Genomic DNA, 25,095 nt, shown 5'->3' with positions numbered 1-25,095 from the left:
TCGAGGTTCTACCAAGGGAATATACCATCTACACCAATCAGTTTCCCTTGATCATCATCTCTCTTACCTTCAATGACAGTCCTAATGAACCTTCCACCTTCGATTGGGTCCTTCGCTCCTTTCTCTCTTAATACTTCAGGTTGAGCTCCACCGAGGGTCGTACTCAAGAACCCTGGGTCAATAATATGTATTTTGACATTATCATTTTTTAGTGTCCTGCACCATTCCAGAATCATCATGTTCATCGCTGTCTTGCTCGTCCGATAGGTAGGGACTTGGAATACCGGTTCTTTAGGCCATCCGGCAGGAGGTGAGAGATTGACAGGGACATGCGGATTGGAATGGTCACCCAATGATGAGATCCCACTGGATAGGAAGAGCAGTCTTGGTGCGGCAGAAGCAAGCAGTAGGTCGATGAACGTCTCGGTAAACAGATGGGTCGATACGACGTTGGTAGTGAAAGATTTGAGGAATGCATCGCGGGTGGACATCTTGCCGGACGCTACCTGGAAATCATAATGTGCACCTAGACATGACGACAGACATAACACCGTCAGTCTCCTTACTAGATTCGATAGCTCATCCGGATTGTACAGTATTCAGATGATCAGGAAGGATGGGATAGAAACTCACCAGCGTTGTTGACCAACACATCTAATTTCCCATATTCCTCCGCGACTTCCTTATGTAATGCTTTCACACTCTCTTCATCATCGATGTCCAGCTGCTTGGGTACAACTCTACACCCCGACTCGAAAGCCTTTGAGAAAGCTTGATTCGTTTGTAAGTCTCGTGATGCTTGCATCGCCTTGTCAAGAGTACGGGAAGTGATGATGACAGTCGTTGGATTACTTGGCGATGGGCTCGGTGAGGTGAGGAGTGCCTGGGCCGTAGCATAGCCTATACCTGTATTCGCACCTGTTATCAGCACGACAGTGGAGCTGTTTGTCGTCATCTTGGAAATGGAAGAATTGTACTTGAACGGGATGTCAGAAAGCAAGATTGTACCTTTTTATATGTGGATAACATGATCGACCTCCTTTCCGTTTGATGGGTAGTCACCACACAACGACCGTCCACATCGAGCCAGATCACCGAGCTCCGGGGTGGAGGGTCGAGAGGTGGAGGATGTTTGGATAGACAGTCACGTCAGGAGATGACGGAATACGGTCGCAAGCACTGAAGCGGGTGTCTTCTTGTACTTCCGAAGAGTCAGAGAAACAGCAGCAAAATCCCTTTGCTTGGCTGTGATAATATCACTTGTACTTCAAAGAAGACCATGATACGATATCTCCACACCCTCTAGGCAAGATTTTGAGACATAAGACAGAGCGTTCACTTGACACTGAATGAAGTATCTATCGTCCCGACGATATTTCACTTGCATAACAACTTCCCACGAAAAGACAATTTCAGGTTATAGGTTGGTCAAGCCATGAAGAAAGTGGTGTACGGGTACATCTACATGACGACTTCTTATCTGTTTATCTTATCATTCGCCCACGATGCGATAGTGTTCTGTACTCACCGTCCAGCCCGCATTTCTTGGCGAGGCACCGTAAGGTAAGAAGAGTGACGTGGGGAGGGGCTGATACCAAAATTCACTAAAATCTGGTGACAAGAATGAGGGTACAAAAAGCGCTCTAATCGTCTCCTCTTTCCCCTTACCTGAGATCACTACCTGTTCGTTCTTCCTTCTTACAAATCTACTAGAACTTGATCCGACACCAAGCTACTAATCACCAATATGCTTTCCAAGTCACTCTCAATCATCGCTCTGGCAACAGCTCTGATGACGCTCATCCCGGTGATCTCGGCAAAAAGTAGCGGTGCTGTCTCGAACAACAAAAGGGATGATCAGGATAACAAGGACGATAAAGGCAAATCATACCCATCTTACATCTACAATTTCGATTATCTCTTCACGATCACTTATGCGTTCGGTCAACCATCTCCTATAATTTACCAAACAGGGATCACCGAGAACAGTGAGTCCTTATCGTTCTATCCTGTCAAATACCATTTCGCTGATCATAGAACTCAGTCAACAGTGTTGTCGGTGGTACACTCGAGGGTCCAGCTTTCAACGGCCATATCACCAAAGGTGTGATCACCAACAAATTCGCCCCTTACTACGATGACTCTATCGTTTTTGAGGAAGCAACATGGTATGGTTACTTCGATAATGGTGATAAAGGGAATGGTACTTTTATTGCCGAGACGTCCGCTTTGGTCGATTTCGAAGCATACGAACAACAAAGAGTTGTAAGTTGAGCTTTGACCTTACCTCAAGGTTTCCGGAAGATACTGATGCACGCCTTAATCTGGCAGAAACTCACTGTGACTCCCGGTGATTACGACTGGCTACAGTACAGTTACATCCTTTGTGGATCGATCGCATTCGACTTGAGAGCAGCCTCAGCCAAACAAGATTGCTTTAGAACTTATTACGGAGAGAAAGTAGCTCTGCCCCCTGTCTTCCCTTGAGGGGTTTGGAAGTTGCGAAAGATGAAAGGTAGACACTGATAGTGGAATGTAAAGGCAATATCAAACCATCTTCTTGATGGACAGGACATTGTTTTTTTGACAGCCGTACACGTAGGTATCTCTTGTATCCGTGACTCCCGGTTTCTGTCTCCTATAAAGTTATGTATCCGATATCTGGCTTGATGTGGAAAGCAAATTCTTGGCCATCTGACTCGAACGATCCGGCTTGCACTCCACTCTGTGACATGCTCATCAGCCCTCGAACCAAGCGCATAACATCAATCCAGGCAACTGATCATGCATGTCTTGACCCAAGATGCATGCATATGTTCATTCATTGTAGCTGTTTGCGAGTGTGTTGAGGGGACTCACGTGGCCTGGACGTGGTAGCTGTCTTCGCTTAAATCATCATGTCCGACTGAGGGGAAATTTGATCTCGTTTAGAATGAATACATATATGCTCGTCTTCTTCCTCTGCTCCTTCTCTCATCTCTCAGTCACGTCACAAACCTTCGCCATGTGCTCAACCGTCTCCTACGAGTGGCCCCAAAATGCTGCATAGTCTACTCGTTCGCAAGCGAGATCCACCGGTTGGAATTTCGACTAGAGATGAACACAGAATGTCAAGGTCCGTGAAAATACGATGAGAGGATCGAAATTATCTTTCATGGTCCGACCGAAAGCTCCAATACATCTTGTGTCACCATTTCAACATCCCTGCAAGATAAGACAATCATGGACAACGGCAGAAGTGTCAGTACGACCGAGACAGATAGGGATTCTTATGCCCTTGCAGATCGTGCGGAGGCAGGGAAGGTGTCGGATCCCGAAGTTGCTAAACCACAGCTGGATCCGGAGCAGGGACAAGGGGCATTGGTAGATGCTGTATGGGGCACGATAGAGGGTGATGGGCCAAACTATAGATCGTTATCTTGGTAAGTCGACACTTGGTGGATATCGTCGTACCTTACTAATGCTGAGATCATTCAGGATCAAAGCGACCGTGTTACAGCTGAAAACCCAAGTTGGGCTGGGTATCTTAGGGCTGGTCAGTAGAGATTACTTCTTTGCACTTCCTAGACTTGAAAACAGATCTCTAATTAACATCTGCCTTTTTTCAGCCAACGGCGTTCAACATATTAGGATTGGTACCAGGAATAATAGTCATCGTGGCCATAGCATTAATAGTTGGATGTGAGTCGCATTCCATTGGGGTTGTACAATCACTAAGTCAACTTCGCAGGGTCCGATTATGTTGTCGGCACTTTCAAGCTCAACCATCCCGAGGTCTATACCGTAGCAGAGTAAGTGTACTCGTTCGCAGCTCGTAAATTCTGACTTAGCTCTCTTAGTGTCGGCTACATGTTGTTCGGGTTTTGGGGAAGGGAGATTCTAGGATTTGCGTTCTGGGTGAGTAATCATATTTGTTTTCACGATACGTCCTTTGCTCATGCTCCATCTAGCTTCAAATAGTCGCTGTCACTGGAGCCAGTTTCCTATCCATGTCTGTCGCATTCAACACCATCACCGAGCACGCCACCTGTACTGTGGTTTGGGCAATCGTCGCTATGGTCATCATCGGTGCTCTTGCTTCCATCCAGACTCTCTCTCGCATCTCCTGGCTCGGATGGTTGGGTCTAGCCAGTATCATGTCTTCTGTCATTACACTCATGATCTCACTGGGTGTATCCGACAAACCCAGTCTAGCACCTGCGGGTGATGATTGGTCAATCGACACGAAGATAGCGGCAACCCCTTCTTTCATCGATGCGATCAACGCTGTCTGCATCATCATCTTCTCTTATGCTGGTACACCGAACTATTTTAGCATTGTAGGAGAAATGAGGGAACCGAAAGATTTCACAAAGAGTGTCATCGTGGGTCAGACATTGATGACGACCGTGTATCTCGTGAGTAGGCCAGGTCCTATGCACACGTAAAGCAGCAACGAGTACTTGCTAAATATTCTGCTTCCAGATCGTCGCTGCTGTTGTATACCATTATGCTGGACAGTACATCGCTTCACCTGCTCTCGGAACAGCTGGTCATACTATCAAGAAGGTGAGTGTTCCGCTAATCCAATCTTGCCCATTCGTTCCGGTACCGAAGATTGACTGGATGGTGTAGGTCTGTTATGGTCTTGCGTTGCCTGGTCTGGCTGCTGGGGGGTTGATTTTGGTCCATACCGCTGCCAAATATGGTGAGTCTCGGATATTGCTGGCTTGGCAAACTTGGCTGATCTACCTACTGGGACAGTCTTTGTCCGTATCCTACGGAAATCTGCTCATCTATCTAAGAATACACCCACCCATTATGCTGTGTGGTAGTGAGTTATACATGACGATATACTCTCAAGTTGGTTACTGACCCTGTCTTCAGTGGATGTATATCTATCACTTCTCTCCTTGCGTTTGTCATTGCCGAAGCTATCCCATTCTTCAACGATCTCATCAGTCTGATCGGAGCGTTGTTAGGTACACTCATCTGCATGTGAGTATCTTCACCACGACATGTACTGTTTGGGTTACTAGCGATTGCAATGAATAATCACAGACAAACAGAGACCTACATGTGGGTCTGGGATCACTGGCGAGCGCCCAATCGAGGGTCGAAGAAATGGTACGCCATGATGACTATGAACGTAATCTTCCATTTTATCGGTTGGGTCATCTTGATTTCGGGTACATACGCTGCTGTGGTGACTATACACAAGGATTTCCAGGATGGGGCATTGTCGCAGTGAGTGGGCGTGTTTGCTGATTTGCATCGTCGATGATTGCATTAAGCTAATTATAGATTTATTGCCCATAGACCGTTCAGTTGTGCGGATAATAGTGGGTCCTCGTAATGCTGTGGTACATGAATGATATACCGTCTATGCATGCCATGATTCAGTGTTGTTATTGTATGAATTTGTCCCACTGGTCGTTCTCAAGTCTCGTTGACTCTTGTCACCCTATCGCTGCATGCGAAATGTCTACTGTGATCTATGGGATGTATACGTACTTGCACCAAGATGCCTCCTAGGAGTATTTTTTCTTTATCTGATAAATCCAAAATCGGTAAAAACCAAAACATCTCACTACTTCTGTTCATATACTGTGTTATCATCCGTCTTCCCTTGTCATTCATCATTGCTAACTTTTCTGCATATACACCATCCTGACAAACCCTTCCATAAGTTTCTCGTTGGACCTGCTACGTGCGAATTGGCAATATGGAATTTGGTGCCGGACCTAGCTCTACAGGTTTCCCTACTAGCTTTGACGCTCGATCTCAATCGATAGCATCCTCCTCGACATCTTCATACGTCCCGCCACCTTCACCGAGTCCCAGTGAGACCCCGCGCAATGGGAAGAGTCAGAGGAGGAAGACTGGATGCTTGACGTGTAGATTGAGGAAAAAGGTAAGCGTTCTATAATACCGTCCACTCAGAATAATGCTAATCTCGTACCCTTCGTTAGAAATGTGACGAGGGTAAACCAGCTTGTGGAGCTTGTATTAGATTGGGCCTAGACTGTATGGGGTATGATACCAAGAGGCCTGGATGGATGAACAAGAAGGACAAGGTGAAAGATATGACCGCACAGATGTGAGTGCACTTGTCGGCAACCGTAACCAATCTAACTCTGGTCATTCTTCTTCCCATCAGCAAAAACACTGTGCACGAGACAAGAGCAGCTAAGATGAGAGACCACTGGGCAGCAAGAGCAGCTTCAGTATCTGGTGGGGACGGTGATGGACATAGCGTGAGTGTTTGGAGCTTATAAGACTGAACTCAGTGGAATGGTGGGCTTATCCCGTTCTTCCACATCTATAGGTATACAGCCCTGAAGATCAGGAGGAGATCTTGGTTGAGAAACCAGTAATATCAACGACTAAGCCAATATTACACTCAACGAATGATTTTACTGTACCTACCGCCATGTCGATACCATCACAAGGAGGATCATACGTTGGTGGTGGTTATGCACACGACGGTGGAACAAGCAGGAATTTGTTCAACTCACAACAGTTCAACTCGACAGCCTCCTCATCCACTTCCTACTCACACTCGCATTCACAACCGAAACCTCCAGATCTCCTTGCAGAACCATACATCCCTCAATCAGCTGCTTCATCCCCTCTCATCGATCCGGATATCCTCAATCTACTAGGTCTCGTCCCACCAAACAAACCAACCACCGATGACCCTTACTTCCCCTTATACCCCCAACTACCAAACACCTTATGGTTCCCTTACCCCAGTGCGCTAGAGTCGAGAGAGAACCTAGAGGACATGCGTTACTTCCATCATTACCTCACTGTTATCCTTCCTCTGCAATTCCGCTTCGACAATCAACCCATATCCGACCTCGTCGCTCCTCTTGCCTTACAGAACCCTAGAGTGCTTCAGGCTCTTTCAGCGATCGCCGCCCTACACATTGCAACCAAGAAACGTCGTCAACCGATTCTTCTAGATGGATTCGTCGGTGAAGATAGTGTGAACTCACATCCGCTTCCCAATCCAGACGATGTGTTTGCTCGAACTACCATCCAAGCGATCATCAAGGACCTAAAATCAGTGCCCTCTTCCGAATTAGGCTCGGATGATTCCATCTTAGCTGCATTATCAGCAAACAGTTTCAACCTCTTCGATGGGGGAGAAAACAAGGACTGGGTGGAAACTGCTGAGCTTTGCAGGAGGTGTCTTGCTGCGGTCTTGAATGGAATAGCAGGAATTGGATCGGGCTTTTCTTCTTCCAAGTGAGTCGGCGGACTTCTCTCGCTCGCTTGGCTCTGGTATACTGATGGAACACATCCCGCTCAGACCTCAAGCCGATATTTCTCCCTTGATGGATCGTTTGGGCCATCTGATCAGCCCTCTGATGTGGGTGGACATCCTCATGTCCGTCACACAAAATAAGGCGTCTCAACACCTACCCATATACCGCTTATTCCTGTTCGATCGATATCAGAAGCAAGGTAACGTGTCCAAGCTGCTACGCGAGACCGTCATGGGGTGTGACAATACTACAGTGAGTAAAGTACGCCGACCGCGATCCATGCTAATGACTTTCGTTCACAGCGTCTGGCTTTAGCGGAAACAGTCGCACTATCTGAATGGAAGGACAAAGCTATTCGGTCGGGAACTCTATCACATCGAACCCTTGTTGAACGAGCAGACTCTATAGAAAGATTGCTCCTAGAGCGAAAATGGCGAGAAGAACACCTATTTCAGCCGGATGATCCATCAACGGTCCAGAGGATGGCGATGAGTAATGTTTTCCATCATGGTGTGAGGGTGCTCTTAGCTACTGTGTTGGACGGATGTTACCCAAATGGTGTGTGGAAGTCAAACTTTACGTCGTATACCTCATGCTCATGCCTCAAATTAGTACCCGATGTTGCGACTGCTGTCCAAGATACAGCAGATGCTCTGCTCGCATTGGACAAGTATGATCTTCAGGGAGCGACCGACAAACTCATGATTTTCCCCATAGTCATCGCGGGGTGTCATGCGGAACGACCAGTATTACAAAGAGTATTTAGACATCGGTTCGCTAAATTAGGTGATGATGGTACATCTTTTGGCAATACTCGAAGTGCCCTCAGATTGATGGAGGAAGTGTGGAGGAGAAGAGCAGAAGCAACAAGTGAGCAGTCCGAGACCCATTGGAGGAAGGTCATGTTTGAGCTGTACGAAGGAGGTTTATTACTAATATAGACTTTGTAAAATATCACGTTGTATGCAATGATGTATATCGCGATATTTGATACATGTCCACATATGACGTTATTGAATGAATATCATCTTCCCTAATGATTCTGTCTTGGGATACCTTGAGTTTGAGCCAGACGTTGATACTTGACTGCGCTCTTGATTACCATACCTTCACTCAACTCCGATACTGATCCTCTATAAATCTCTTGCCAAGGTGTTTGACTCTTGGGGAACTGATATGAACCCACTTCGTTCTTTCTCTCTTCGATCTCAGATTCGCTCAGCAGAACATCCGCAGTCCGCTTGAGTAAATCAATTCTAACTCTATCCCCATCTTTCAGGTAGCCTAACATACCACCAGTTGCTGCTTCGGGACTAGCATTCAGAATAGATGGACTTCCACTCGTACCGCTCTGTCGACCGTCACCGATACAAGGTAATTCGATTCCTTTCTTGATCAATTCACCTGGTGGGATCATATTGACCACTTCGGCCGCTCCAGGGTACCCTACCGGACCTGCTCCTCTCATGATGAGGATTGTACCTGGACCAATATTGGGTGATTTTTCAATTCGGTGATGGTAATCTTCTGGTCCGTCAAACACAGCTACCGGACCTTCGAAAGCCATCGGATCATTGGGGTTAGATAAGTACTGTTCTCGGAATGCCTTGGAGATAACGGAGGTCTTCATGATACCACTGTTGAACAAGCTTCCTTTGAGATGTAAAAATCCGGCTTCTGCCATTAGGGGTTTGTCGAATGGCACGATCACTCGTCGATCTTGGGATAAATCACCTCGGCAATTGGCGCCGATGGATTTACCAGACACTGTAAGAGCGGAGGGATGGGGTAGTGCGTCATGCTCGAGCAGTTCGGCCACGATGGCTAGATAGACATGGGACTATGAGTGAATTTGTCCGAATTGGGTCGAGGGTCGAATGTTCCACTCACCTGGTAAACCACCAGCTCTATGATATTCTTCGCACAGCCACTGTCCGGCAGGTTGTACATTCAAAATCAGAGGTAGCTTGTACCCTACTCTTTCCCAATCATCGGAATCTAACTGTACTCCCACGTGTTTAGCTATGGCATTCAAGTGGATAGGGGCATTGGTTGAGCCTCCAATAGCGGCGCAACAGGCAATCGCATTTTCGAAAGCCTCTTTTGTCATGATATCCGAAGGTTTGACATCTTCTCGGACCAGCTGAACGATTCGGAGACCAGTTGCATAGGCACAGGCACCTCTTTCTCTGTATACCGCTGGAATGGATGCACTTCCTGGTAAAGCCATACCCAAAGCTTCAGCCATGGCGTTCATGGTAGACGCAGTACCAATCGTGTTGCAGTGTCCCGCACTGTATGTACATATCAGCAACGTCCATAACATAGAGCAGATGTGCTCACCTAGGAGCCGACAACGCTACGTGATGCAGGAATTCTGCTTCGGTGATCTCCCCAGCAGCTAATTGGGCTCTGCTCTCCCAAACAACTCCTCCGGATCCTATCAACTTCTGACCACTGTATCCATTCAACATCGGGCCGACATTCTATCAGTGAATCAGGTCAGCTCAGCTCTCTAATTTCTGAAGTATGTAAACCTACCATAGCAATGGCGGGAATGTTAACGGTAGCGGCAGCCATAAGTAAAGCTGGGGTACTATAGGATAATCGTCAGCCGCCTTCCCATAATATCGCAGCGGTATGACTTATGACTCACGTCTTATCACATCCTGTCAAGAGCACCACACCATCCAAAGGGTATCCGAACAGTACTTCTACTAGCGATAGGTACGACAAATTTCGATCAAGACTTGCTGTAGGTCTTTTGCCAGTCTCTTGAATAGGATGACAAGGGAATTCCAGGGGTGTACCACCGGCAGCAATAATACCATCTCTGACCCTTTTTGCAAGTTCTACGTGATATTTGTTACAAGGTGATAAGTCCGATCCTGTCTGTGCTATACCGATGATAGGTCTGTTCTTTGGCGACAGCTCGGGTACCGTCAGACCTTGGTTAAGATATCTTTCGGTATACAAAGCGGACATTCCTATTGATATCAGCGATGACACTCATTGTAAAGCACTCACCAAGATCCGTAGGATCATTGAACCATTTCTTCGACCTCAGAGGCACAGCTGGCTCTATACCCTCGGTAGCATTAGGGTCGGCCTCTGCGGGGGAAGTGAAAGAACGAAGTTGTCGAGGACCAGAACCAGAGGTAGCGGCTAAAGCTTCTTGAGCCCTGCCGCAGGTACAGCCTTCGCAAGGTTGTGACATGTCATGAAGTTTGCAAGATGATGTATATCGATGTGAGGTATATACACAGGCGAGGGGTATATATACGACTGATCTAGCAGTTACATATCATATGATACCCACCACTTTGCATCAAGAAATGAATCAAGCAGGTTACGGTTGGCTCGCATCTCACAGTTCGGTACACCTCGGACCGATATATCTCGATATTTCCCCAGTTACCTCAACGCGAACACTCTCTCCTGGTCTGCCTACAGACACGAGCACTAGCGGCTACTCCGAGTTGCAGATTACCGACATCCCGAAGGAAAGAATGAAAAAGCTTAAATCACATGCATGGATTACACGTGAGAGCTCGAAGTGTGAATTTCTTGATTGTCTTGTTATCTCGGACAAAGCCGTGAGTCAGAGTGATGCAGTGTTGTTCTCGATGTCGCTCGATGGCGTGAGCAGATTGCGTCAGCAGAATATAGACGTTATCACACGGGTACAACATAGTAGCGCATAGCATATATAGGGAACCAGCTGTAGGAAGAAAAGGTATACAGTTATGCACGCATTGTCTTGGCCCAGAACTCACCATCCATCATGACTGCCATCGTCGCAACCCCGCCAGCTGCCTTGCACGACACGTTCCAGGCTCTGAATATCAAGCCTGCACACAATGACGTGTATGATGCTGAGGAAAAGAAGGTATGTTGCTCGCTCATCTTCCATATCTGCGAAATTGACGTTCATGATAGAGGAGGATCTTCGATACCCCTTACGAGCCAAACCTGAAATGGTGGACTACCAACCAAGCAGAATATGTCAAGCCAAGCCAAGACCCCTTACCAGAAGGGTATCCTGATCAAGTGGTATCAAACAGTGTATGGGACGGGAAGGTGTTAATCAATCAACGTAAGTTGAGATTCGCAATGACACAAAGCTTATATGTCCAGCGGAGAAATGGCTCTATCAGTTCACAGATGACGATATCAAGCTCATCAACAAGGCATACGATCATTTCCAATCGTTGTCCATCGCGAACAACGAGATCGACAGGACCACCTTTCCGATTCCGACCGAAACAAATCTACATGATGTTCTGACTGGAGTAACTCATGAACTGAACCATGGTCTAGGTTTCAGGGTACTGAGAGGCCTTCCAGTGGATCCATGGACAAGATCTAAACAGATCTCAGTCTTCGCTGGGATCTCAGCATATGTTTCTCCGAGAAGGATTGCATCGCCATCTGGAGACAACATCACACACCTCAGGTGGGTACTTGTCTCCTGTAAATGTAATTACGCGGACGGATCAACAAAGAGACATTACCAATATCAAAGCGGATAAGAGGCCTCCTGTTGGTGAGTTAATTGAGGATCACAAGTGAAGTGTCAGTCTCATTGTGTTCGATAGTGGTAAAAGGTCAGACCAATGGTAACCAAGGTATGTTGTACTGCAGAAACTTTGTAGGCACCAAACTGACTGGCATCATCGCAGTATTCCATAACGACGGAAGTCTCGGTATTATCTCCCTTTTCACCCTTGGTGTTGCAGAAACTGGAGGGCTGTCGCAATTGGCATCAGTTGGTCAGACCTACAACGAATTTGCCAGGGACAGAAGAGATATCGTCAGAGAGCTTGCCAAAACAGACTGGAAAAACAAATATCCTCCTGAAGGTCAGTCATTGCTGATCAATATCTTGGATCCTAAGCTGATAACTACTGTATAGGGAGACGTCTTATTCATCCCGTTGGAGATAAACAGGTGATCACGGTTTACTCTCGAAGACCTTACTTCGGCTTCTACGGAGCGGATGAAGACGTTGAGCCTTTACCGAGGGAGAAGCATCTAGCCTTGGATGCTATTCACTTCACAGCGGAGAAATACAGTATCGATCTGGATTTAGAAACAGGTGATCTAGAATACGTTAACAACGTGACTGTCTATCATGGTGAGCAGATACCGAATACCCACTTGTACCAGGCAGCCAATTGACTAGGATCCATGCAAAGCTCGAACTGCGTCGGAAGATTCGGAGAAGAATCAACGTCATCTTATACGACTCTGGCTTGACAACGAGGAGCAAGCATTGCCGGACAATCTGGTGGATGAGTTCAGAGCTCCCCGAGAAGGTCAAAGATGGCCACAAGAGGCCTGGAATTAGCGTTGCTGCTATGGCCGTCCCTTAGTCCCTTAGCCTTGTATTTTGTTCATCAATTAGTATGTCGATGTCTTCATAGACTGCAGGTGCAACGACGTAAGGTAGATTGATCCCATACATCTGACCTGTGAATGAGTTATTGTATAAATGGATTGTGTGACAGTTACAGGGATGATCCGTGGGCGCCAAGAGGGTCTTGCTCCATCCGTGTGTTTGAGCTGTTCCCCACCCATCACCTAAGCTGCGTGACCACCATCCACTACGATATCGGCACCAATGACAAAAGAGCTTGCCTCAGATAGCAAGAACACTGCCGGTCCTGTTGTACAAATGGAATCAATGGGCTAGCTTATTCAGTCAGCGGGCTATTATCTCACCTCGATATTCGTCTCCTGTACTAGCTCGGCCCAACAACGTCGAGTTGACCATATCTTCTTCGTACCCAGGACGAGCAGCTACAATCCCAGCGGTCATTACTGTCTTGATCTGCGATTTGCGTCAGCTATCGATATCATGGAGTGAGCGGCAGTTTTAGACAGTGGTGTACTCACATATCCGGGTGACACAGCCTGGCCGCATTCGGCAAGATCAGCCATCCGTTACGAAGTGTAAGTCCTATTCGGTGGACTTACGTTCACTCTGATCCCAAGCTTCCCCCATTCAGCAGCAAAGCTCTTAGCCATGTGTATGACAGCTGTTTTACTGGCGGAATAAGCAGAACAAGGTATTTGTCGATTTGCGTTGTGACCGGCAACACTAGCCGTCAAGACAATACTTGCGCCGCCCACTCCAGGGTTTCCGTTGGTCTTGTTTCGACTCAACCACTCATTGGCGAAAGCTTTGCAACACAGGAAAGACCCGGCGGTATTGACATCAAAGACTTTTCGCCAATATTCGATGCTGGAATCCAAGACCGTCAAGCTTGGGGGGACTCCGGCAGCCAGGAACATGTCATGAACGGGAGCGCTGGGAGAGGCATCTTCAAAGACCTTCTCGAACAGCTGTTCAACAGCTTTGTGTCACTGATATCGAGATTGTAAGAGGATAGAGTCAGTTCATTCGCCCTGGCGATCTGCTGATACTCGGACCATTCCGGTTCCGTTGGCACGGGTAGCAAATCAACTGCAGCTACATTTGCACCGGCTTCAAGGACTCCTCGGGCTACTGAAAGACCCAATCCCCGTCCACCACCACTGATTATGATGGTTTTGCCCGCTAGAAAGAACAGTTTCGGGGTGGTCAAGATTGAGAGAGGAGCTGTCACCATACAGTGTCAACACAGTTCCACATCAGAAGTGGCGAAATAGCTTACTAGGTTCTGGCCCAGACATTTTTGTATGATGCGTGTATGTGTACTTGATCTATGACACGAAGGCGGTAAGAATACTCGTATACTCGTATCATGTCCTGATCTTTAAAACATAAAGAGATAAACTATGCTTACAATCCCGACTGGTAACCTTATCCTGCTTGTCCTTGGCCTCCTCAACGCATAATTCGAGCGCGGGTGCGCGTATGATCCCTGGCACGCGCTGTTAACCTTATCGAGGCCGTCTAAGGCTTGTCTTTAGGGAATCGTGAACAAGGGTGGATCCGATGATTAGTGCGAAAATGGATAAATAAAGGACGAACACCATGCATAAACATTTCCCCCACACCCACTTTTTTGATCGCACAATCTCCCTGAACGACATGTCTAAGGAAAACCAAGTCGAAGAAGAGAAACATTATGGCTCTGGCGTCACTGAGCTCGCCATTGCTTCTGAGGCCCTAACAGACAACATCAAGTGGTTCAGAAGTACCCTCGTTCAAGTCTTAGTCGTTGGGATAACCTCTTTTCTTGCGCCTGGAGCGTCAGTTGTACAACTAAGCTAGAAGTAGCATAGCTGACATGTTGAGAATAGATATTCATCACTCGCTTCAGTGGGTGCTGGTGGGCTCGCTAACGTCAACATCGGTAACGCGAGTGTCGCTTTGGCCTATGCTTTGATTGTCCCTTCTGCGTTGTGCGCGAGTGAGTCCTGTATTCATGACCGACCAGCAGACAATCGTTTGCTAATGACAATCGACTCCGTAGCTGCATGTCTTTCCAAGATTGGTCCCAGATACAGTCTTTCACTCGGAGCAGCAGGCTATGTCTTCTACGCCGCGGCTTTATATCAAAACTCTGCTACAGGCAATCAGCCATTTCTGGTCGTCGGGGCAATTATTTGCGGAGCGACCAGTGGTATCTTTTGGGTTTCTGAAGCGGTCATCACCTTACTATATTCGGAGCCCAAGTACAAAGGTAGACATTTGGCCATTTGGCAATCTCTCTTCCAACTCGCTACATGCATCGGCGGTGCTATCAACCTTGGCTTGAACATCGATTTGAACGAGACAGGTGGTCTGAAGCCTAAGACGTGAGTTGATCGCTCTTGCATCGAGCAGCCATACTGATCAAGACTTTTTCAGCTTCCTTGTCTTTGTCGGCCTCAATGCGATTGCACCTCTCGCTGCGCTTCTCTTGACTGATCCTAAACAAGTACAGAGAAAAGATCGACTTCCGGTACCAGCATTTCCCGCCGAGCCTATCCTCAAGGAGGTGTGGTTGACTATAGTGGAGCTAAAAGATCCCCGAATCATCGCTTGTGCGTACTCTAGGAAAGAAAAAGCATTTGCCATATCTGACAAGCCAACATCTAGGTTGTTTCCTATGGTCTCAATCGTTGTTTATCCCATCATGGACTTCGACATACCTTGCCATTCGTGAGTAGCCCGCTTCTACTGCCTTATCAAAACAATGCTTACTCTCATCAGATTTTTCTGTTCGTGTTCGGGGTTTGACCTCCCTCATCACCCCACTTTTGACTATCTTGACCCTCGCTTTGGTCGGTTCGATCCTCATATCAAGTCGATTACCATCAGGTACAAGCTCGTCATTACATGGGGGCTTTTGCAGGTTCTGGGGCTTGGATCAGCTATCTGGCTTCTGGTGATGCAGGTTAGACAGAGTAAAGAAGCTGTCGTTCCAACTTGGGATTGGAGTACACCTGGTTTCGGAGCAGCTTGGGTACCTTATCTCTTCTCTTTCGCTGCTTCATGGACAACTTATGGCTTCTTCTGTAAGTCAATCTCACACTCAAAAGGAATCATCCTATCCCTCAACTGACATCAGCTTCTCAGACTACATGGCCACCTACTGCTTCCCTCGCGAGGCGTCTGGAGCTAGAACCACGCGAATCATAGCTACATTGCGACCCGCTGAATCGGGATCCGCTGCCATCGCTTTCGGCATCAACTCTATCAACGTTCCTCTGCACCACATCGGCTATATCAATTTGGTGTTCATTATCGTTTGCCTGTTCTGCGGGTACTATGTGCTTCAATGGATCTGGAAATAAGACAAAAAGGGTGCTTACAACGAAGTGGTTGTTCCAGTCGAGCCAGTCCCCCCTGCTATACACTAAATTCAGAGTGGTAGATGTTTGCAAACGTTGGCATTCAGGTCTGTACGTATGGGTAGATAATGAGTCGGCTCGTCCCTGTTGTTAAATCTGACGCATGAATGTACAATTCTTTGGTCATGAATGTAGAGAGGATAGTTCGCGCTGTGAACCACTGTAGACTTGGATTAATGGCAGGATACACGACTTATCGGTGAGCACATTATGATCCATGTATTCAGCTGATACCATCAACAGCGATCTGGGATCAGAGTCGATGAAAGAAGCAGATGCGAATATTCGGGACGCTATTAATCGTGGCTTAACCCCGGGACCCAGGCTATTTGTCGCTACAAGAGTGATCGCTTCGACCGCGGCTTATGAACCAAGAACAGAGAATCATCTGGGTGGAACCTGTATGCCCGCAGGGTGTGATTCCGCAGATGGTCCAGATGAATTAAGGAAAGCCGTAAGAAGAAGAATAGGCCATGGAGCAGATGTCATCAAGTTTTATGCAGATTACTATCGTCGAGTCATGAGATTCCCCCCGAAGCAACAACACCCATACATCCCATCGATGAAGTTCCAACCTGTCGATCCTAATCCCGATTTAGTCGTGTTTCAAGATGAAGAGATGGATGCGATAGTCTCGGAGGCTAATCTGGCGAGGGCACCAACCGTTGCTCATGCAGATTCTAAAGAGGGTATTTTGGCTGCCGCACGGGCTGGTGTCTTGTCTATAGAACAAGCTTCGCGGGCTGGTGAAGAAGGTTGACGGCTCATGAAGGAAAAAGGAGTTATCTTTGTTCCCACCATGGCGATTTTTGAATTGATACTGCAAGAGAGATTCGGTAAAGTGGTGGAAAATCTTCAACTCGCTCATAAACTAGGAGTACGATTAGCGTGTGGAGGAGATACAGGTACCTTTCCACATGGCGAGAATGCGAGAGAAATGGAGATCTTTATAGAAGCGGGAATATCAGTAGGAGACACGCTAGGAGCTGGTACCGTCGGAGGTTGGGAGGCATGCGGCGGTGATCTATGTGGGAGGAGATTCGGATGGTTCGAGGAGGGTTGTGCGGCAGATATCATCGCATTGGATACTGATCCACGTGAAGACCCCAAAGCGTTGAGAAAGGTGTCGTTCGTCATGAAGGATGGGCGTATATGGAAACAAGATAACGAGCCGGTTGATCTATTCCCTCCCTAGGTGTGAGTAATTTATGGAAAGTAGCATATTGATATCGACGATGTATTTTACCAAGTAACAGAAGACCCACTCAGCTTTGCGGCCCGGACAGGAAGGTGGTGCAAGTTGGATGTCATTTAGCCACATTGCGCTTCGTCTCATTCTCGTCAATAATGACCGCATGAAAAGCTGCAATTGGAAATCAAACCCGATACATCTCCAGAGACAATTTCATAGCTTCAAGCGCCATCCAACTGCCAACTAGGATCCATTCTTACGGAACCAATCTTCAAGACTCATAAGTCCAGGATGGATCGATCGAAGTGCAACAGTATCAATGTTGCTATATCCAGTGTCTTCGAGATCTGCACCAGGCATCAGTATCCGCATGCTCCATGTCGTCGAGGATTCACACTCACAATACATCATCTGTCTAAAGTCATAAGGCAGTATTGCCCGAATTGGAGTCGGAGTGTAGGATGCGAGCCAGGGTTGATAACCTTGAGTCTTGAATATCGCTTGTCTCACGTCCTCGAGATCGTAATTCCCACCCGATAATTCGATGACTTTGTTCTTGAACTTGTCACTCTCAGGGTTGAGAAGGGCTTTACCAGCAAACACTCCTATATCTTCTGTAGCTATAAGCTGACACTTCTTCCATCTCAATGAAGCGTAAAACATCCCGACTACCATGAAACGTGCGAATCCTGCAGTTGGAGGGAAATTATCCTGGATAGTGGTCGATGAGGTCAAATGTCAAGCTTGTATAAGATTCAAAAGTTACAAACCTACTCACCATGAAAGCGACAGGTCTAAGGATAGTATATGATAGACCGGAAGCCTTAAGAGCCTTCTCGACCTGTATACCATTGTAAGTTCTAGTCTATTGCGCGAGTGGAGAAAAATCGGCCGAGTAGTGTTGCCGTGACGAACAGTTTGGACTCACCTTGGCCTTAGATCGGAAGTGGGGTACATTCTTTGCATCGTCTGCAGAGCCTACGCTCGTGAAGACTAGATGCTCAACTTCTGCTACTTTGGCAGCTTCAATGAAATTGATTCCTTGTTGCGTTTCCTTTTCTTCACCTGCTCCAGCATCTGTCACTAAGAAAGCTCTCTGAACACCTACCAAAGCTGATTTCAGTGTGTTCTTGTCATCCAAGCTACCTTCTACGGCCTCTAAACCTTTAGCTGTAAGTTGTTTAGCCTTTTCCGACGTCGGGTTACGAGTCAAGAACTTGATGGACAGATTGCTGGCCTTCTCTTCTAGAAGAGTTGAGACTGCTTGGCCACCTTGTTTGCCGGTCGCACCGACGACGAGAATGCTGAGCTGGGCGGACATGACTACTTTATTGAGGATTGTGAGATGTATATTAGATAATCAGATTCACAAGGGGATGAGGGATCTTCATGTAACAGGGGGGTTCAAGATGTTGGTCACCTTATGATACATACGTCATATTGGCAGGCGACTGAGTATGATAGCTTTCAGATCTAGGGTTACGGGTTGTTATTACCCTTTGCAGAAATTTCATGCACGCCGGTCTACACCCAATGTGGGGCAACTGTGCTAGGCAAACCCTCAACCAGCCTATCAGGTATGATAGATGAATTTTGGGCCCACCGTGGCAGCGTTCACATCTCTGCCAGTTCAGATATACACATGCATCAAGTGCCGTCCGTCGAAGCTGTCGATGGCTCAGCCACTACCAAAGAGTACATCTTCTCTATAGTGGCCATCAAACGCAAGAAATCGCCTAAAAACACATAGTCAGCGACAACCAGCTAAGAAGGCGTTGACACGTACATAACAATTCCATGCTCCTCTCGTCCTGGGCGGTCACGTCCGATATCTGAGGAGGACTTGCCTGGGATCCTGGAGTCGCCAGCGATGTAGGTGAGAAGCTTGTTAGGAGTGACGCAGAAACAGAGCGTATCTTGCTAATTCCCGGAAAAGAATTGATAGCTTGCGAAGAAAAGGTTGTCAGGTCAGTTTGACTTGTAAGAGTTGCGCTTTATACGTACCGTGAATTTCGAGCGGTATTCCGTGCAATATCTGTAGTAAGTCCTCCAATACCTTCCTTTTATTATGCTCCTCCGACTTCGGTGGGGAAGGGGCCATGATTCGTCTGATGGTCGTACATCGTAGTTGCTCGTGATACAAGATTCGTGAAAGATCTTCTCGATATTGTAGAGTGAGGAACCGGAACAATTGCTAGGTAGTAGTCGAAGAAATCAGCAACACTGCTATGCAAATGAGCGAAAGGTGTCACCTACTTGTGTTACACGAACATGTGCACTGTGGACTAAAAACGGGGTGCTATCTGCAAGACTTGCTGGTATCAATTGCTCAAGCATATCGGGCAAAGCATCGACGAATCCTCCTTCGATCCTGCAATTTCAGAGGGTCGAGCGCGTTAGCATCCGTAGTATGGGAGAAAAGCTAAGACTCACTCTGTCGCCATGCTACCCATATCGGTGAAGCTGAGTCTCATTTCAGGCTGACAGTCTACCAAGAGATCCTCAATATTCTGCAGTAGCTCATCCAGCTCATTGATACGACCTCTCAAACCATTACCAGTGGGAGGTCTAGAGCGATCGTGCATTCGCTTAGAGAGCATGTTTCCCCCGACTGAGCAGTTCATGAGCACGAGGCTCGTTCGTCGAAGAATCTCACTTACGGCTGAACAGACGACATGAGTCAACAAAGCCTCGCATCAACGAAGCATGACCTGCAGGAGGTTCCTGATGGCCGTATCTGGTGATGAATTCATCGTCGCTGATTGCGGTTGTGATTATATCAGCAGAGGTCTACCGAAAATGCCTCTAAGGAACTCATGGCTCACAGGTCCTTGGGCAAAGCGACGTTGATCTCGTCTTCGTTGAACAAGAGATTCCCATTTTCAGAACAAGCCGCGGATCTGTCGCTACAGTACACAGCCCAGAACAGTCTACGGTGGCTTTCGGCGCTGATGGGATCCATGGTAGTGTAGGTCTGAGAAATAGTGCCAGGTCAGCTCAGAACATGCACCCTGTTCGTGATATAACATACGCTTTCTTCATTCAGGCCGAGCTGTAAACAGTGAACAACATTGCTTCCGTGTAGTGCTCTTGATTGAATGTGTCTTCCTAGATTGTTGAAAACAGTGCTGTAGACGATATCAATAAGGGGTTTCATAGACTTGCGCGGGATTAGGGGGTACTAACCCGATGCTGTATTTTCATTGTACCGTCAGCCGCATCCTTACCTATTTGCTGAATGACCGGTCCACTTACCAATACACGGTGATCACTATATAGGCAGATACTCAAGTCAGAGATATTTCCCTTCATACACTTTTACTTGCACTCACGCCGCTCCAAAGATACAGCGTGGTAATCTACCATAAGACTCAGCTTGACCTGTCGCGATAATCTTTCCACCAGATCGCGAATCTCATTCTTCGTGATGGAAACCATGTGATGTGGGATCTGCACCAAAGTGAAAGCCAGTATCGAAAAGACCATCGTTACCCACTCCTCCTGACCATTCCTTTCTTCTCGTCTGTTGCGCATGTCTTCCATAAATGTTATCCTGTGCGGTACTGGCAAGAGAGGATATACACATCTGAAGAACAACGAAACGATCTCAAAGCGTAGTGACCTCGGCAATACAGCATCCAACGGGTTCAATGTGAAGGATGTAGACGGACCGGGCATGCTGGATATTGAGGTGCTGAGAGATGAAAGAGCGAGTGATGGTGTCACTGCGGTATTGGATGATAAGCTGGCTGATGGTGTTGGAAGTACTGAGCTTTCAGACTTCTCGGACCCGATATACGAGGGCTGAAGAGGTGGGACAGCGAGCGGACTCTGACTCGAGACACTAGGCGATGTGCGAGTGGTGCTTTGGCGCACAGCCTGGGCTTTGTCCTTGGCTCTTTGTGAACGGAGGAAGCTGGCGACCTGATCAGCCATGAATTTGGGCACAAGTCGTCCAAAACTCACCCAGGTACAGGTCCCCTTCTCTTGGCTTGATAATTGAAAGTACCTGCCCAAAAACGGTATCAGAGCTTGATGACCAACCGAGTGTCTTTGCTCGATTAAAGCTTACATTCTATTTTCAGGTTCTTGCATTGAGTGCAATGTCGAGCTGCAATAGAAGACGATTGTCGTGTGGGGAGGGTCGCATCACAACGGCATCTGGTGAAATAAAGTCAACTGGTCATACCATCAATTGACTGGAAAAGCGATTGCATACACGTACTTCCTCGCTTTACATGCTGCGTAGATGGTGAGCTAGAGTAGCTGGGGCGGTCGCATATCGTACTCACCATCACAGGCAGCTGCCGCACGCTCTCATCGATCAATGTTCGAGGCACGATACAAAGAGCTGCTGTGAACTCACGACCTTCTCGCCGAACTCCAAACTCCTTGGACCTCCCAATTTCCCTATAACTCTCTTCCATGACCTAGGCTATCCGTGTGGTCCTAAGGAATTATTCGCAATTGGTCAACAGCAATGACAATGGATCTCGATATGTTTGGTTTCGTTATGAGTTGTCTCGATCGGTTAAACAAGGGAATTTAATTCGCAAAGTGAACATTCCTTTCACATCTCATCACATGATGAGTGATGTCTACGATTATGGTGCAGATGCAAGGCGCATATCCTGGTGCCTGGATCGGGCCGGTGCAACATCATCCCATCCAGGTTGTATATCAGTTCTTACTTTGGGATCGGCATTTCGACTGAAGAAGAGATTGAAACGTCGATACCTGCTTGCATTGACGCTAAACAGTCTCGATCCAGAGCAACTCTCTTGGGTCACGCCCAGTTCATTCGTATGAGTCCGCTCCTATCTCTCCTGTATATAGACGACTCATACCTTCAATACGCAACCTACAACAGCAACACAGCTCCTGAGTGCTAAATATATCTGAAAACACAACCTTCAACCTTTTCTTTCTTCTACCTCTTGTCCATATTATCTACAATCGTCCAATCCACCCATCACCCAATCTTTCGTTCGTTGAGTTGATGCCACCCCATATAATGATCTCACCATCATTCGTCACATCGCTGGCAAACCATCCTCTCGCTTCCATCTGCTCCTTTGGTGCCAGCTTTGACCATCTTTCTTCAATTGGATCAAAAGACCAAATATCATCCCAGAAATTACCGGCAGAATCATGTCCACCGGTGGTCGAGGGTTTACCTTCACCACCAATAATTATTAACCGACCTTTGATAGCTTGTAATGCTGCTACAGACCTAGCGCCGGGGTAAGAATCTGAAGTGTCAAGGAGGACCGAGGATTCTCGACCTAGGCCAGCTGTATCTCCAAAAACGATTGACTTCCATTCGGATGTAGGTGCAAGATAGTCGATATTCTCGATTGACCCTCCAACCTCTGTCTTCCCGTTGAACCCACCAAATCTCCATAACGTGTCACCTAAGACTGTAATAGAACTTCCACCTCTAGGGTCACCAGGAGCGTCTGGGAGTCTGCTCCATTCTAAGGTGGTGATATCGAATGACCAAGTGTCATTCAAACGCCCTGTAGATGCGTCCCCACATCCTGCGTGAATGATGAACTGTTTGCCGCTAGCAGTCGCACAATGATATGATCTGGCGCATGGGAATTCTTTGGATGTCGCTTTAACAGTTGTCCAGGAAGAAGTGGTCGGGTCGTAGACGTGAATAGAACCGGCCTCTTCCAGGGGAGTCATGGCAGGACCACCTCGCTACAGAGAACAACAGGATCAGTACAAATTGTGATGATATGCTCAATCTAATGTAGTCACTACCTACACCTCCGAAGATGTAGATTCTCCCGTCAATCACTCCTGCTACATGGCCTACACGAGGTTCAGGTATTTGGCCAAAGGCGGCAAGCTTTTGATAAGCCCCGGTAGAAAGGTCGATCAGATGCACAGCACCATCTACAGGTTCTCTAGGATTTATTTCACTGATTTTTGTCATCAGCTGGTGTACAGCTCATTCTAGTTCTCACCCACCCTCCATAAATGTAGGCTTTTCCTTGTATCACCGAGATGGAGTGAGACGATCTGGGAAGGGTCGCGGCAAGCTTAGTGAGCTTGAACGTGGACATGATGCTTTGAATGTCTGGACTTGCGAGGCGATACGATCAGAGCATGCATGGTGGGATGAATCTATGAGGACATTTCATTGACAGCCTCGTTGATCTGCCTGCCTGCTCGAGGAGATTGTGATATATCCTATCGTACGATAACATGGTGTTCGGCAAAACAAATCACGTGAAATCTTACATATGCAAGTCACTCATCCAGTGACATAGATATTAGCCGGTTAATGTGGCAGTTCATATGAAAGTTGCCGAACACCTTTTCTGCATACAAATCACATAGAATGCCTTGTCATGGTGGGGAATCTGGATCATACACATTACCAAAAGGTGTAGTTGCTTGAGAGACACCTCAGAGGTATACTGCAGACCGTTCCAAAAAAGGTAGTATGCATGGGCCAAATAGTAAAAATCAGATTATCAAGTTATACCCATCTGGGTTGCTGACATTTATAGCGGAGACGGACTCAGTGGAAAAACGAAGCAAGTGTAGGTGTCTAGAAGGTGTGGATGCTTGGTGAACATGTCCAGGAGGTACTTTGGACCGGTCTGGTCAACACTGAATGTATGGGCCAAACAGTAAAAATCATACTGACAAAAGCCAACAGAGCATAATGATCCGATACATGTCAGTAAACTCCTGTGTTTGTGGTATTTGCCTCTGCCAATCTGCCACTTGAACTTTTTCCTCCGTCATCATCTTTACATCCGGTGATCACATCCACAACTTGGACAACACTCTTTTCTTTCACATCACATGCATCAACCATTGACATGCTGAACAGTCAACAGGTGATACAGGCCCAGCTGCTCTTATTGCTCCTAGGGATATATGTACAATACTACAACCAACGACAAAAACCATCACCATATCACGATTCTCATATAGCTGGCCGCTTTAGATTAGCTGAATTACTCAGCAGAAGAGGACAAGCTATGAAGGACACATACGGAGTATCGACTGCCTCCTTCAAGTACATACTTGATGAGATCAAACAGTCTGGGAATGATATAGAATCTAGGTATATTACCGGAGAAGAAAGATTAGCAACTACTATGTATATCCTGAGGAAAGGATTATCTGTGCGCCATGCTGCCGAGTACTTCCAGAGGTCTTTTGACACTGTGTCAGGGTGAGCTTTTGAATATGCAAATATTCAGCACACATGATAGTTGCTGATCAACTGCAGCAGAGCTTTTCATGACGTGATTGGAGCACTTACTTCCTCAAATGTGTATTACCGATGGATCAGACAGCCTGTCATGTTGGCCATGACAGCATGCCTATATAGCCGGCGGAAATTCCGAGTTGTCAGAATTCCCGATTGTTCCCTTTTGTGGTTCAGTGGTTACGACCGGCTACGTCTACCATTGTGACACAGCCTAAAGGGAATGAACCTCCTGCTGCAGAAGTCCTGCAAGATGCTCGCTTCACCCCTTTTTTCAATGATGCTTTAGGTGCTATAGATGGGACACATATACCGGTGAAAGTATCAACAGCATCTTAGCCCCGTTACAGGAATAGGAAAGGAACCATCACAATCATTGTTTTGGCAGCATGTACCTTTGATCTTCGATTCACCTATGTACTCTCTGGATGGGAAGGCTCAGCCAATGACTCGTATATTTTCCATGCAGCTAGACGAGATGACTTTGCTATTCCAAAAGGAAAATATTACTTGGCAGACGGAGGCTATCCTTCTTGTGATGGAGCTTTGATTCCTTTCAGAGGCACAAGATAGCATCTGAATGAATGGGGATCTGGTGAGAATGCGTGAGTTCTTGTCAGGTGTAC

At 47.0% G+C, this 25,095-nt stretch overlaps 13 protein-coding genes across 13 annotated transcripts; 7 read left to right on the top strand and 6 right to left on the bottom strand.

Annotated features, from left to right (window-relative positions):
- Positions 1–8: 8 nt before the first annotated feature.
- On the bottom strand, positions 9–955 carry I203_103681 (uncharacterized protein; the record flags this gene model as incomplete). The annotated part of the gene is made up of 2 exons (XM_019147523.1): positions 9–526; positions 634–955. The coding sequence occupies 2 exons, from the start codon at positions 953–955 to the stop codon at positions 9–11; spliced, it is 840 nt and encodes a 279-aa protein (XP_019003188.1).
- A 792-nt stretch (positions 956–1,747) lies between these two features.
- On the top strand, positions 1,748–2,487 carry I203_103680 (uncharacterized protein; the record flags this gene model as incomplete). Its single annotated transcript, XM_019147524.1, has 3 exons — positions 1,748–1,988; positions 2,045–2,265; positions 2,332–2,487. The coding sequence occupies 3 exons, from the start codon at positions 1,748–1,750 to the stop codon at positions 2,485–2,487; spliced, it is 618 nt and encodes a 205-aa protein (XP_019003189.1).
- Positions 2,488–3,222: 735 nt separating this feature from the next.
- Positions 3,223–5,335, top strand: I203_103679 (uncharacterized protein; the record flags this gene model as incomplete). The annotated part of the gene is made up of 12 exons (XM_019147525.1): positions 3,223–3,422; positions 3,478–3,535; positions 3,609–3,681; positions 3,731–3,791; positions 3,840–3,897; positions 3,951–4,397; positions 4,465–4,548; positions 4,615–4,687; positions 4,744–4,813; positions 4,867–4,977; positions 5,041–5,226; positions 5,299–5,335. 12 exons carry the CDS (start codon positions 3,223–3,225, stop codon positions 5,333–5,335), a joined length of 1,458 nt encoding a protein of 485 aa, XP_019003190.1.
- Positions 5,336–5,704: 369 nt separating this feature from the next.
- On the top strand, positions 5,705–8,194 carry I203_103678 (uncharacterized protein; the record flags this gene model as incomplete). Its single annotated transcript, XM_019147526.1, has 7 exons — positions 5,705–5,893; positions 5,952–6,079; positions 6,140–6,236; positions 6,308–7,233; positions 7,298–7,505; positions 7,556–7,811; positions 7,866–8,194. The coding sequence occupies 7 exons, from the start codon at positions 5,705–5,707 to the stop codon at positions 8,192–8,194; spliced, it is 2,133 nt and encodes a 710-aa protein (XP_019003191.1).
- Positions 8,195–8,286: 92 nt separating this feature from the next.
- I203_103677 (uncharacterized protein) lies at positions 8,287–10,470 on the bottom strand (the record flags this gene model as incomplete). The annotated part of the gene is made up of 6 exons (XM_065517375.1): positions 8,287–9,077; positions 9,144–9,547; positions 9,597–9,739; positions 9,795–9,849; positions 9,910–10,105; positions 10,281–10,470. The coding sequence occupies 6 exons, from the start codon at positions 10,468–10,470 to the stop codon at positions 8,287–8,289; spliced, it is 1,779 nt and encodes a 592-aa protein (XP_065374193.1).
- Positions 10,471–11,037: 567 nt separating this feature from the next.
- Positions 11,038–12,603, top strand: I203_103676 (uncharacterized protein; the record flags this gene model as incomplete). Its single annotated transcript, XM_065517374.1, has 8 exons — positions 11,038–11,142; positions 11,193–11,349; positions 11,574–11,709; positions 11,759–11,799; positions 11,852–11,881; positions 11,936–12,115; positions 12,169–12,390; positions 12,452–12,603. 8 exons carry the CDS (start codon positions 11,038–11,040, stop codon positions 12,601–12,603), a joined length of 1,023 nt encoding a protein of 340 aa, XP_065374192.1.
- Positions 12,604–12,836: 233 nt separating this feature from the next.
- I203_103675 (uncharacterized protein) lies at positions 12,837–13,931 on the bottom strand (the record flags this gene model as incomplete). The annotated part of the gene is made up of 6 exons (XM_019147529.1): positions 12,837–12,919; positions 12,978–13,086; positions 13,152–13,169; positions 13,233–13,601; positions 13,709–13,857; positions 13,913–13,931. The coding sequence occupies 6 exons, from the start codon at positions 13,929–13,931 to the stop codon at positions 12,837–12,839; spliced, it is 747 nt and encodes a 248-aa protein (XP_019003194.1).
- A 361-nt stretch (positions 13,932–14,292) lies between these two features.
- I203_103674 (uncharacterized protein) lies at positions 14,293–15,983 on the top strand (the record flags this gene model as incomplete). The annotated part of the gene is made up of 8 exons (XM_019147530.1): positions 14,293–14,453; positions 14,505–14,614; positions 14,678–15,002; positions 15,055–15,230; positions 15,286–15,348; positions 15,400–15,470; positions 15,542–15,704; positions 15,766–15,983. 8 exons carry the CDS (start codon positions 14,293–14,295, stop codon positions 15,981–15,983), a joined length of 1,287 nt encoding a protein of 428 aa, XP_019003195.1.
- A 233-nt stretch (positions 15,984–16,216) lies between these two features.
- I203_103673 (uncharacterized protein) lies at positions 16,217–16,800 on the top strand (the record flags this gene model as incomplete). The annotated part of the gene is made up of 2 exons (XM_019147531.1): positions 16,217–16,239; positions 16,284–16,800. 2 exons carry the CDS (start codon positions 16,217–16,219, stop codon positions 16,798–16,800), a joined length of 540 nt encoding a protein of 179 aa, XP_019003196.1.
- Positions 16,801–16,839: 39 nt separating this feature from the next.
- On the top strand, positions 16,840–17,235 carry I203_103672 (uncharacterized protein; the record flags this gene model as incomplete). The annotated part of the gene is made up of 1 exon (XM_019147532.1): positions 16,840–17,235. One exon carries the CDS (start codon positions 16,840–16,842, stop codon positions 17,233–17,235), a length of 396 nt encoding a protein of 131 aa, XP_019003197.1.
- Positions 17,236–17,475: 240 nt separating this feature from the next.
- Positions 17,476–18,553, bottom strand: I203_103671 (uncharacterized protein; the record flags this gene model as incomplete). The annotated part of the gene is made up of 4 exons (XM_019147533.1): positions 17,476–17,579; positions 17,634–17,943; positions 18,011–18,073; positions 18,161–18,553. The coding sequence occupies 4 exons, from the start codon at positions 18,551–18,553 to the stop codon at positions 17,476–17,478; spliced, it is 870 nt and encodes a 289-aa protein (XP_019003198.1).
- Positions 18,554–18,879: 326 nt separating this feature from the next.
- Positions 18,880–21,659, bottom strand: I203_103670 (uncharacterized protein; the record flags this gene model as incomplete). Its single annotated transcript, XM_065517373.1, has 14 exons — positions 18,880–18,968; positions 19,019–19,177; positions 19,237–19,426; positions 19,489–19,603; positions 19,666–19,843; positions 19,893–19,990; positions 20,058–20,206; positions 20,264–20,360; positions 20,488–20,503; positions 20,565–21,148; positions 21,199–21,241; positions 21,305–21,393; positions 21,458–21,473; positions 21,599–21,659. The coding sequence occupies 14 exons, from the start codon at positions 21,657–21,659 to the stop codon at positions 18,880–18,882; spliced, it is 1,884 nt and encodes a 627-aa protein (XP_065374191.1).
- A 523-nt stretch (positions 21,660–22,182) lies between these two features.
- Positions 22,183–23,306, bottom strand: I203_103669 (uncharacterized protein; the record flags this gene model as incomplete). Its single annotated transcript, XM_019147535.1, has 3 exons — positions 22,183–22,938; positions 23,006–23,162; positions 23,212–23,306. 3 exons carry the CDS (start codon positions 23,304–23,306, stop codon positions 22,183–22,185), a joined length of 1,008 nt encoding a protein of 335 aa, XP_019003200.1.
- Positions 23,307–25,095: the final 1,789 nt, after the last annotated feature.

The sequence above is a fragment of the Kwoniella mangroviensis genome (genome assembly GCF_000507465.2).
Source record: "Kwoniella mangroviensis CBS 8507 chromosome 1 map unlocalized Ctg01, whole genome shotgun sequence".
NCBI classification, from domain to species: Eukaryota; Fungi; Basidiomycota; class Tremellomycetes; order Tremellales; family Cryptococcaceae; genus Kwoniella; species Kwoniella mangrovensis.
This window is presented reverse-complemented; position numbering and strand designations above follow the sequence as displayed.